This window comes from Solanum stenotomum, chromosome 8 (genome assembly GCF_019186545.1).
Source record: "Solanum stenotomum isolate F172 chromosome 8, ASM1918654v1, whole genome shotgun sequence".
Taxonomy (NCBI): Eukaryota; Viridiplantae; Streptophyta; class Magnoliopsida; order Solanales; family Solanaceae; genus Solanum; species Solanum stenotomum.
The window spans coordinates 44,681,124-44,694,457 of record NC_064289.1 but is presented as its reverse complement, the minus strand read 5'-3'; the positions used below and the strand labels follow the sequence as shown (position 1 = coordinate 44,694,457).

At 39.2% G+C, this 13,334-nt stretch overlaps 1 protein-coding gene across 1 annotated transcript; it reads left to right on the top strand.

Moving 5' to 3' along the window:
- Positions 1–1,422: 1,422 nt before the first annotated feature.
- Positions 1,423–11,698, top strand: LOC125873823 (uncharacterized). Its single transcript, XM_049554671.1, has 2 exons — positions 1,423–1,858; positions 11,490–11,698. The coding sequence occupies exons 1-2, from the start codon at positions 1,423–1,425 to the stop codon at positions 11,696–11,698; spliced, it is 645 nt and encodes a 214-aa protein (XP_049410628.1).
- Positions 11,699–13,334: the final 1,636 nt, after the last annotated feature.

The window sequence follows — 13,334 nt, the reverse complement described above, 5'->3', positions numbered from 1 at the left end:
AGCACCGAGTGGATAGTGATATGAGATGGTAACCCTCATGTTAGTAGAGGCCGGATTTCTAGGAGCAATCTCGTGGGATGGAAGCCCTCACGTTAGTAGAGGACGGGTTTTCTAGTATCAATCCCCTTTTCCCATAAACTATGTGCCCTTATAGGTCTTTAGCTAGTGAATTCACATAAGGTAAGAGTATATTTCTACCTTAGGCAAGTAGGGCAACCCTATTTCGGTGTGGGGTAGACATCGGATTCCATGTTAAGCTCACATGGTCTATGTCGATTAAGGCTTATCCCACTATGATAGTACGAACAAGTTATGAATTATGAACTATAGCTACTCAAGAATCTTTACTTAGTATGGATGGGATTATGGGATCTTATTCATGCATTACATAAGTATGCTTTGAGGGTATTTATGGTATGCTTCCATTATGTTATCATGGTCTATATGTTGGATATGGTTATGACTTATGCTTTTCCATTATCTTCAAAATGATGCTTTAACTTAGTAAATTGCATGCAATCAACGAAAATGTCCCTTTTATCATGTTTTTATGATTTTGTGTATGGCTATCATACTTAGTGCATTTTTGTACTAACCTATATTTTCCAACATTTTTTCCAAGTGTAGGGTCTGGTTCTTAAGGCGGTTATCATTTGGTTCAAGCTTGGATTCTACTATTCTCCTTGGTTGGGGTGAGTCATGATTCGAGGACGACATATTAACTTTGAGTTTTATTTCTATTATTTCATTTCCGGACTATGTTGTATGGGCTATGGCCCTTTTCATTTGAACTATCGTTATAGATGGCTAATTGAGACAAGTCTAGACTTCCGCTTTCCTTTATAAAGAATTTTTGACTTAAATGCGTTTTTACTCTTTTTGTTCTAATGCTTTATGTTATGATATGCTAAGTGGCTTACATGGTACTTTTCGGGGTTCTATGTGCCTTGTTACATCTAGGGGAGATACCCTTGGGTCGTGACAAACTTGGTAATCAGAGCACAATGTTTAGAATGATTCTAGGAAGATGTCTCATAAGCCACGTCTAGTAGAGTCTTGTTCATGAGTATGAAGCGTGCCACATTCATTAATGAGAGGCTTTAAGATGTTCAGGAAACTACACTTCTTTCATTACTCTTAAGTCATGTGGTAGAGTTTAACTCTATAAAAGTCCCTCACCTAATGCTTCTCTTGTGTCTTCAGGATATGAATACACAAAGGGCTAACACTAGAAGAATGGAGGGTGCTAATGTGAATGATGAAGCTCTTCAAGTTAATCAATCTCCTCAAGTTAACCAAGCTCCGATTGATCCCTTGGTTGAGAATGTGACCCATGCGGAGTTTAGATCTACTATCCAAATGTTGGGTCAAGTCTTGACAGCTTAAGCCAATAGAGAAGTTGTAGCTCCGGTCAATCCTAATATGAATTTCGCGGCTTCTAGATTGAGGGATTTTGCAAGACTGAACCCTCATAAGTTTCTTGGTTCCAATGTGGGAGAAGATCCTCAAGAATTTGTGGAAGATGTTTATAAAATAATTGATGCTATGGTGGTGACTTCGGTAGAGAAAGCGGAGTTAGCCTCTTACCAATTGAAGAGTATGGCTCAAGTATGGTATACTCAATGGAAGAACAATAGGCCGATAAGAGCGGGTCCAATAGAGTGGGAAGTGTTCAAATCAGCGTTCCTTGATAGGTTCTTTCCTCGGGAATTGGGGAAAGCTAAGGTGGAAGAATTCATTAACCTACGTCAAGGAGGTATGAGTGTTCAAGAGTATACTCTAAAGTTTACTCAATTGTTTAAGTATGCTCTGGCTTTTGTGGCGAATTCAAGGGATATGATGAGTGGGTATTTGATGGGTGTGTCTAGATTGGTAAGAAAAGAATGTCGTTCGACAATGCTTCATGATAATATGGATTCCTCACATCTTATGGTGTAAGCCTAACAAATGGAGGATGAGAAACTCCAAGACAAGAATAGGGAGGTGAAAATAGGTAGAATCGGTGATGGAAATTTCTCCAAGGCTAGGTTCGATGGACAAGGTCATCAACCAAGGTTCAAACAAAGGTTTTCCAACCAAGGCTTGTCTAGTGCTCCAAAGGTAGACAAGGATAGGGTTTCCAACCCTAAACCTCAAGGATGTAATAGTAGTGGTTCTTATGTTGCTAGACCTAATTGTGCAAAATGTGGTAGAAAACATGATGGAAAATGCCTAGTTGGCTCGGATGGGTGATATGGTTGTGGAAAGAGTGGCCACAAGATGAGCGATTGCCCAGTACTCATGGACAAAGGGAGAGAAGGCAAGCAAGCTCCTCCAAGAGGTTCAAATTCCAATGCCCAAAAGCAAAACAAATTTTATGCTCTTCAATCCCGAGATGACCAAGAGAGCTCCCCGGATGTTTTGACCGGTATGTTAAAAGTCTTTTCTATTAATGTATATGCCTTGTGAGATCCCGGTGTCACTTTTTCCTTTATGACACCTTTTGTGGCCATGAAGTTTGAATTACTCCCCGAAGTGTTAGTAGAACTTTTTTTCAGTTTCTACCCCAGTTGGTGACTCGGTGTTGGTAAAAAGAGTCAATAGAAGTTGCCCCATTTCCTTGTCCCATAGGGTTACTTTGGTGGATTTGTTAGAGTTAGACATGTTAGACTTTGATGTGATTTTGGGTATGGATTGGTTGTATGGATGTTATGCCTCTATAGATTGTAGGACTCAGGTGGTTAAATTTCAATTTCCAAATGAGAATATTTAAGAGTGGAAGGGGGGAAATTCTATCCCTAGAGGTCAATTTGTTTCTTGCCTTTAAGTTAGGAAAATGATCTCCAAAGGGTGCATTTACCATCTTGTAAGGGTGATGGATGTTGAGTCCGAAACCCTTTCTCTAGAGTCGGTTCCGATAGTGAATGATTTCCTAGAAGTTTTCCCTGATGAGTTGCTCAATATTACTCTTGTGTGGGAAATAGATTTTGGTATTGACCTTTTTCCTGATACGCAACCTATCTCCATTCCTTCTTATAGAATGGCTCCGGCCGAGTTGAAAGAGCAAATAAAGGATTTGCTAGATAAGGGTTTTATTCGACTGAGTATCTCTCCATGGGGTGGTCCGGTGTTGTTTGTTAGAAAAAAGGATGGGTCTCTTAGAACGTGCATCGACTATCCTCACTGGAAAAAAATAACCATTAAGAATAAATATCCCTTTGCGAGAATCAATGATTTGTTTGATCAACTTCAACGGGCTAGATATTTCTCAAAAATTGACCTTCGTTCGGGTTATCACCAATTGAGGGTGAGAGGGGTTGATATTCCCAAAATGGCCTTTAGGACCCGGTATGGTCACTATGAATTTGTGGTTATGTCATTTGGGTTGACAAATGCCCCAGCGACATTTATGGATTTGATGAATAAAGTGTTTAGGCAATACCTAGACATGTTTGTGATTGTGTTTATCAATGATATTTTGATCTACTCAAGGAGTGAGAATGATCATATGGACCATTTGAGAATTGTGTTGCAGTTCTTAAGGACCAACAACTCTTTGCAAAATTTAGTAAGTGTGAATTTTGGCTAAGGTCTGTAGCTTTCCTTGGTCATATTGTGTCAATCAAGGGTATCGAGGTAGATCCGAAGAAGATGGATGCGGTCAATAGTTGGCCTAGACCTCTAACTCCTTCTGACATTAGAATCTTTGTGGGAGTTGCTGGTTACTATAGGAGGTTTGTTGAGGGGTTTTCTTCCACTTCTTCTCCGTTGATGGCTTTCACACAAAATAAAGATAAGTTTGAGTGTTCAGAGTCTTGTGAGAAAATATTCAAAGAGTTGAAAGATAGACTTACTTCTGTTCCGGTGTTGACCTTATCGGAGGGTACGAATGGTTTTGTTGCATATTGTGGCGCCTCTAGAATTGGGTTGGGATGTGTCCTCATGCAAAACGGGAAAGTGATTGCCTATGCTTCAAGGAAACTTAATGTACATGAGAAGAATTATCCTACCCATGATCTTGAATTAGCGGCGGTAGTATTTGCCTTGAAAATATGGTGACATTACTTGTATAGGGTCCATGTGGATGCTTTCACCGATCACAAGAGTCTTCAATGTGTGTTCAGTCAAAAGGACTTGAATCTCTGACAAAGAAGGTGATTAGAACTTTTGAAGAATTATGACATGAGTGTCATTTACCACCCCGAGAAAGCTAATGTAGTAGTGGATGCATTAGTAGATTGTCCATGGGTAGTGTGGCTCATGTAGAGAATGAAAAGAAAGAATTGGTTCGTGAGGTGCATAGATTGGCCCGACTAGGTGTCTAACATATGGGTTCCACCAAGGGTGGTTTCATTGTCCATAATGGGTCCGAATCGTCCTTTGTGATGGATGTGAAGCCTAAACAAGATCTTCATCCTTTATTAGTTGAGTTGAAAGAGTCGATACTCAAGAAATCCATTAAGGCTTTCTCCCAAGGGGGAGATGGGGTGCTTAGGTACCAAGGTCGGTTATGTGTTCTGGATGTTGATGGGTTGAGGGAGCAAATTTTAGAAGAAGCTCATAGTTCTTGATATTCTATTCATCCGGGAGCCACCAAGATGTACTGTAATTTACGGGAAGTCTATTGGTGGAATGGTATGAAGAGAGATATTGCGGGATTTGTAGCCAAATGTCCTATTTGTCAACAAGTTAAGGTTGAGCATTGAAGGCCAGGAGGCTTGTCCCAAAATATAAGTATTCCCACTAGGAAGTGGGAAGAGGTAAATATGGACTTTATTGTGGATTTGACTCGTACTCGAAGGCAACATGATTCTATTTGGGTCATTATAGATAGGATGACAAAATCAGCCCAGTTTATTCACGTCAAGGTTTCTCATTCAGCGGAAGACTATGCCAAATTGTACATAAGTAAGATAGGGAAGTAACATGGAGTTCCTTTATCTATTATTTCGGATCGGGGTCAAATTTACTTTACACTTTTGGAAGTCATTACAAAAAGGGCTTGGTACTATAGTGAAGCTTAGCACCGCTTTCCACCCTCAAACGGATGGTCAAGCGAAATGCACCGTTCAGACCTTAGAGGACATGTTCAGGGCATGCATGATAGATTTTAAAGGTAATTGGGATGGCCACTTGCCATTGATAAAGTTTGCCTACAATAATAGTTATCACTCTAGTATCGATATGGCTCCCTTCAAAGCCTTGTATGGTTGGAGATGTAGGTCTCCGGTTGGTTGGTTTGAGGTAGGTGAAATTGCTCTTATTGGTCCCGAATTGGTTTATGAAGCTACTGAAAAAGTTCGGCTCATTAGAAAGAGGTTGAGAATCACTTAAAGTAGATAAAAATTTTATGCTGAAGTGAGAAGGAGGGATCTAGAATTTGAAGTTAATGATTGGGTCTATTTGATAATCTCACCCATGAAGGGTGTGATGAGATTTGGCAAGAAAGGGAAACTTAGTCCCCGGTATGTGAGCCCATACCAAATTTTGAAACGTATTGGGAAGGTTGCCTATGAGTTGGATTTGCCAAATGAGTTGGCCCCGATTCATCCGGTATTTCATGTTTCATGTTTAAAAACTGTATTGGAGACCCGACATCCATTGTTCCCTTAGAAGGGTTGGGAGTTGATGAAAGCCTTTTCTATGAAGAGGTTCTGGTAGAGATCCTAGACCGGCAAGTCAAGAGATTGAGAAACAAGGAAATAGCTTCTGTGAAGGTTTTTTGGATAAATCATTTTGTTGGGGGTGCTACTTGGGAGGCCGAGGCCGATATGAAGTTCCGATATCCTCATATCTTTCCTTCTACTCATATTCAAGCTTGAGGTAAGTAATTCCTCTTGAGTTTTAGTGTTTTGGGAGTCATGTGTCTTATATGTGTTTGTTTGATGATTTCCTAATGTTATGCATGTTCTTGAGAAATTCATATTTAGTAAAAAAAAAAACAAGTTATGAAAGGAATGCCATATGCCTATCGATTCAAGAATCATCATTACATTAGTTCATTGGCTTATTATGAAAGGAATGACATTGGCTTATTGATTCATATTCATTAAGTCAATACACATTCATTAGTCATTTATGAAAGGAATGCCATAGGCCTATCGATTTATATTCATCATGCCAAGACACATTCATTATACAATAAGAGGATGTCTAAGCCTACCAATTCAAGGTACTTCAATCATGACCACATTCATCAATATAAGAAAAGGATGCCTAAAGTCTACCAATTCAAGATACTTCAATCAGGACCACATTCATCAATACAAGAAAAAGATGTGTTAAGCCCACCAATTCAAGATACATCAATCCACATTACTTTCATTTATACAAGAATAGGATGCCTTAGCCTACCAATTCGAGATACAACATCACATTATAGAAACCCTTCACATTCTATCATCATCATTCATTAGTGTTAATAGAGAATATGTTTTTAATCATAATACAATTACATCCTAAACATGATCATAACACTTTCTTTGAGATCACACACATAGACGTCACATCATGATCATACATAGATCCTTCATGAAGTTGTCTTCCAAGGCAATGAATCAATTTCAACCCAAACATCTAGAATACTACAACAGATAAGGTAAATAACATGATTCAATAACTAATTCAATACAAACATAAACAATTCAACATACTTCCATGATCAATCGATTCCCAATCACAAATCACAACTTAGGATTTTGGGGGAAACATGGGTTCATAGGAGAAATTCATCAATATTCATCATTTATTCAACAATCCATTCATAATTCATCATATAAACACCTTTGAAAATGTTATGGAATTGAACCATGCATAGATTGAAAACTAGGGTTTTTGGGGGATTTTGGAAACTTGAAATCATCTTTGAAGGGGCTCCTTGAATGAAACTTAATCAAGGATGAAGACTACCATACCTTTTATGGAAGAAACTCCACGAAAATTGAGTGAGAATGGTGAGATCTTGAGTTTGAAACTTGAATCCTTCACCTCTAATGGTGGTTTCTAGAGAGAGAATATTTGAGGAGAAGGGTTTCTATTTTGAGTGTTAGGGAATAATGAAGTCTAAAAAGGAGTTTAATAACTATAAAAGCCTTAAAATACTTTAATAACTCAATAATAACCGTCACCAACCCCTAACTAAATAATTAGACATTAACAAAACCACCCCTCGCTTAGGCCGCATTGGATAGAAAACAGTTGCAATCCACAAACCCCCACCCACGGACCGGGGGTGGCTCCATGGGCCGTACTGTCTATTGTTGGAATGGTTCAGCAACTTGGAAATTGTGACCTTTCCCCACGGGGCGTGGATGGACATACGGGGAGTAGCTCCCATCCGTGAGTCCTCCTCAATTTGACAACTTTTTTGTTTCTTGGGGTCTTGGGGGTTAGGCTTTAGGATCCTCCTCAAGGGCCCCTTGGTTGGTCATTGGGGAGTTGTACCTTGACGTTTAACACCTAAACCCTTCAACCTAAGCTCAGGAAGACATTCTACCATATGAACCCCATTTCAAACTCAAAAATAAACTCGTTAGGCTCTAAATTCACTAACTAATTTTCCAGGTCGTTATAGCCTTCGAACCCAGACCACGCTACACAAGAAAGTGCCATGGGTCCAACCACGGTCTGTCAGTAAGAGGTCATGGGTCAAGATTGCAAAAAAGGCCTTAGGACCTCAGTCCACGAATGCACAGGACGCCACATGAGTCCACCCACAGACCTGGTCGTGGAGTCGTGGTTGAGGCTTGTAACAACTAAAAGGCGATTTCACTTAGGGGCATTATAGGGTTTTAATTTTTAATTTAATATTAAGTGACATCATTTTTCATTAATTTCGACTAACTTTATATAGTTTTAAGACCTCTAAATTAAATCATCTTCCTCATAATTCCATACTCTCAAATCAAAACTAACTTTTTCCCCAAAACTCTCTCTAGAACTCCAAGGAAGAAGAAGAAGAAAGGTGCAGCTAGGGTTTGAAGAAGCACATTTTCTACTCAATTTCATAGGAATTCAAAGCTAAGGTATGGTAGTCCTTCATCCATGGAGTCCCTCCAAACTCTATTTCAACGATAGTAATTTCCCCAATAGTTGGGGTTTTACTCTAGCTCATGAATTTCTTTTCAAAATCGATTCTATTGATTTAATTACTTGATATTATGATTGAATTGATGATTTATTATAGTTTTATGATGAAACCTCCCAAAATCTATGAAATCCCTATATTCCCAATTTATGACCTTGTGATGTGGGTGAATAGTAGAAAGAAGAGTATTATGAGATTATGCTTATAATAATTAAAATAATTGAATCAAGTTATTATCCATATCTAATGTAGTAATTCTAGATGTGTTGATTGAATGTGATCTAAGGTCCTTGAAGGGCAAAGTATGAGAATTATGTATGATTATGAGGTTTATGTATATGCTTTTAGAACACTTTGAGAGTAAAGTGAATATGATTATGATCTAGTTGTTGTGTTGTTGGATGATTATCCTCATGTACACACTCATGTATGAATATGATATGATGTGAAAGGTTTGTCACATGTAGTGATTCTAAAGTTGGAAGACTAGTCTCACGTATCGAATCTATGATCTTTAATATGAGTTATGTTAGATTGAGTGTCAGGATATTCTTCCATAATTATGAACTTAAGTTAAGACTTAATATGAAGTCAATGGGGATTATGCTTAGCACCGAGTGGATAGTGATATGAGATGGATGCCCTCATGTTGGTAGAGGCGGGTTTTCTTGGAACAATCTCTTGGGATGGAATCCTTCACGTTAGTAGAGGACGAGTTTTCTAGTAGCAATCCCCTTATCCCATAAACTATGTGTCCTCTTAGGTCTTTAGATAGTAGATCCACCTAAGCTAAGAGTACGATTCTACCTTAGGCAAGTAGGACAACCCTTTTCAAGTGTAGGGTGGGCACCGAATTCCATGTTAAGCTCACATGGTTTAAGTCAGTTAAGGCTTATCCAACTATGATAGTATGAACAAAATATTAATTATGAACTATAGCTATTCAAGAAGCTTTACTTAATATGGGTGGGATCATAGGATCTTATTCATTCATTGCACAAGTATGCTTTGAGGGTATTTATGGTATGCATCCATTATGTTATGATGGTCTATATGTTTGATATGTTTATGACTTATGATTTTCTATTATATTCAAAATGATGCTTTAACTTAGTAAATTGCATGCATTTCACTAAAATGTCCCTTTTAGCATGTTATCATGGTTTTGTGCATGACTATTAGGCTTAGTGCATTTTTGTACTAACCCATATTTTCCTACATTTTTCCAAGTATAGGGTCCGGTTTTTAAGATGATTATCATTTGGTTCAAGCTTGGATTCAACTATTCTCCTTGCTTGGGGTGAGTCCTCATGATTCGAGGATGAGAGATTCACGTTGAGTTTCATTTCTAGTATTTTATTTTTGGACTATGTTGTATGAGATATGTCCCTTTACATTTGAAGTATTGTAATAGATGGCTAATTGAGACAAGTCTAGACTTTCTCTTTCCTTCATAAATATTTTTGGACTTAAATGCGTTTTCACTCTTATTGTTCTAATGCTTTATGTTATGATATGCTAAGTGGCTTACATGGTGCCTTTGAGGATTCTGTGTGCTTTGTTACGTTTAAGGGGTATCCTTGGATCGTGACAAGTAGCCTCATACAATCGTGTGATCAAGACTAGGAAGTGGAGAGAGGTCTTCTCCTGATACTCTCTCTTCAACATATCCTTCTTGATAATAGCACCGCCATGGATCTCAGTGTGATCAATAATGCTACCCACAAACACAACCTTCGGGTGCTGGAGAATAGACTCATTTTAGGACGACATAGGATTGTTGCTAATTAACCATACCAATATCTAGAGGCGATGTTCATGTCTTTCTTCTCATTTTTTACTCCGTCAGCCATCCACGGAGGAAAAATGTCAGAGATGAGAGATGCCAATAACCTGTTGAGGGTATCCAAATTTTTCTTTATCCAAAGCTTGTACGACCTTGCGTTTTAGCTTTTGGCACCCAGGAGAACATTTATCACCCTGACATGATATTGTACTTTCTTTTCTCGAACCTCAACATCGAACAAGGGCTTTCACACTAATCCCTTTGTTTTCTTTTGCAAGGCCTTTGCATAGGCTGCATAAAATTCCATCTCTGGTGAAGTTCTCTAATCCCTGGAATTTAAAGGTATCTGTGATGGTGGGGTAGTCATTCATCACCCTATTGGTGGAGAGGCGTCTCTCCTAAAAAAAGGTTCGTTTTCCTGCAAATTTAAGTCTATTGGGGGCTTTTGGAGCTATTATTGAGAGAACTCGATAGGTGGGAGATGGTGCATTCTGTAGAGATTTGGACTGGATATTCATCTTTTTCTTTGCCACTACTTTCTTTGGTACCTCACTCACATGTGTACAATACCGCGAATTGGATTTTTGTTGAGGAGCCACAGAGGGCTCATTGATAGAAATCCCCCATATTTATTTTTAGAGGGGGTGAATGAGTAGATTCTCTCTCTAAGTCTGAGGAGACCACTCTCTTACCTTTAGATCTTCCCATTTCCGACAAGGCACAACAATAAAAACACAAATCCGGTGAAATTTAGTTGAAACTAGTTAAAAGACAAACATAGTTAAATTTCCTATTGGGTATTGCTTATTGTTAGTCTATTTGCTATTTAAAATGTGATTTCATTTAGTAGTTGCATTTGAACTTAATGGGATTGTAGTTGCAAATACGATTTCATGGGATTGTAGTTGTTAGTGTTTTTGGCTTGTTGGAGAGAGAGGTTTTAAAACTAAGACAACTAAATCGATGGCCGGTGGTTATTAGATCGTCGTGGTTTCTGCTTGAGAGAGTGAATCCAAGACCTTCTCCCACACATTCAGCTTGAGAGAGTGAATGGGCTAAGGTGGAGGTTGTGCTTAAATGCTGCAACTCGGTGTTCGAGAGAAACCTAATTGATTTGGGGTAACTTGCTCGAGAGAGAATTTACCCCACTAAAGTCTAGCCTAGTTACAAATATTCAGCGATTTACTATCAATAGCATTTACCCAATAATATATTTTATCCCATATTCCTATCACATCCCAAGAATCATGTCTCCCTATCTCGCATGTTTATATATTTGCTATTTTTGTCATTAGTTGAATACAAACCTACCATTCATAATTGACACTCATGTCACCTTTAGATGTAGTATGTTTTTATTCATTAAAGTTTATAACTATGAATGATTAGAACTTGATTTTACTTTTTTATTAATTCTTGCAACTACTCCCTTGGGACTCGACACCAACCCATTTGGTTGGGTTATATTACTATTGTACGATCGTAGACACTGGAATTGGAAGTTGTATCTTGATTACGCAAACATCAAAGTGGCGCCGCTGCTGGGGAGTGGTGTTAGTTTAGAAGTTTTGTTCTTCTTAGTTATAGTTCTACTTACTTAATTTTTGGTTTTGTTTTGCTTGATTGTGTTGGAAACAGGAAGTATGAGCGTAAATGGCAGCAATGGCAGCCAAATAGGGCATCAAGACGACATCGTAAACCTCAATGATGTCTATGAGCCTCATGCTAATGACTCCCATATCATGGCGGTATTAGTGGCATTTGCTTGCCTCCGACTGAAGGGAATATGCAGTATTTCACATCACGAGTACCATGTTGCAACTCTTTCAACTAAAGGGGATTTTTAATGGTTTGGCTCATGAGGACCCTTATGAGCATCTTAGAAACTTCGTGGATGTGTGCGGACCGTTCTCTTTCAAGAACATCTCCCAAGAGTCAGTCCGGTTGAGGTTATTCCAATTCTCATTGATGGGGGAGGAGTGCAAGTAACTGGCTGAATTTCCATGTGAATCCATCACTTTGTGGGAGGAGTTGGTAACCGCATTTCAAGTGCAATTTTCCCTCATTCGAAGATCATGACTCTTCAGGGTAGCATTCAGAGCTTTAAGCATCTAAAAGGGGAGCCTATACACAAAACTTGGTTGAGATTCAAAAAGTTGGTGCTTCAATGCCCAACCCATGGCTTGCCTGATAACGTGCTGCTGCGGTATTTTTATCTGAGTCTGGATTCGGTAAATAAGGGTGTTGCGAACCAACTCTCTCCGGGAGGTATGTAGAAACCTTATGTGATAGCTGCTCAAATTTTAGATGGTATGACTAACATAAACAGGGTGTGGTACACCCGTGAAGACAAGGTCTCCCCTCTCATATTCAAGCTAATTAAAGAGCAGATGGAGAAAGACCATGAGAGAGACCAAAACATGGCGAAGATCATGACCCAACTTGACATTTTATCTAAAAATGTCATGGGGGCTGGTGCCCGTTGTGTCAATGCCATGGGGGTCAGGTGTGCAAATCATGAAGACACAAAGTTTGAAGCCTTGTATAATGATGAGGTAAATTTTCTAGCCAACCAAGGTGGTGGTTATCGTTCAAACTACCCTAGGTAGGGTGGTAACCAAGGTTGGGCTAGAGAGGATGGTTGGAAGGATCACGACATATAATGGAGGGACCCAAATCCTAACTGGAAGTATAGGAGAAGGACAGGTATGTGCCTCCCCATGACCAGTAAAAGCCGAAGGATTCAGAAGGTGGTAGGTCTGAGGATATGCTATCTCGTATCCTCAACAAAGTTGAAGGGTCAGACAAGATTTTAAAAGAAATGAAAGAATATCTGTCTACCCTTAGCCAGACCGTCACCTCTCATTCAGTGTCGATCAAGCAGTGGGAGGCACAAATGGGTCATATATCGTCTCATCTCAATCCTAGACAGTAGGGGGTTTCCCTAGTGATACTATGGCTAACCCTAAGAATGAGGTTTGAAGGTGGACTTGCATCGTGCCAGGACGTTAACTAAGGCACTGTTTGGGAGGCAATCCAACACCCTTTTATTGCTTTTTGTTTATTTGTAAAATAATGGTGTGTTGGTTGTGCAGGATGAATTGTGGGAAGTGTTAGGAAAGAAGGATATTGGCGATCGAAATAGTCAAAGTCGGTGCATCTCCAAAGAGGTCAGCGACCCTAACTCGAACCGCCGTTGGACTAAAGATAACTTTGAGGGAGAGTCTGTAAAACTTAGCGGGCCCACGAAATTACTGGCGAGTCACCGACCTGGTCGGTGATTTTGATTCTTACTGCCATTTGAACTACCAAATTGACTGGGGTTTCTATAAAACTTGGTGAAGTAAGTGATTGCTCGGTGTGACGCCGAATGGCTCGACGATCACGACTAATGTCACCGAATGGGCAAGAAATGGACTGTTTTTGAAGCTAAAGGTTTAAATTCTCAAACTCTTTCACTTTTATGCATTTTCATTCTTCCAA

Coding starts and splice junctions, on each gene's coding strand:
- LOC125873823 (XM_049554671.1), top strand. CDS start 1,423: ATGAATTTCGCGGCTTCTAGATTGAGGGATTTTGCAAGACTGAACCCT. Junction 1,859..11,489: donor GATGAGTGGGTATTTGATGG/GTGTGTCTAGAT, acceptor TGTTGGAAACAG/GAAGTATGAGCGTAAATGGC.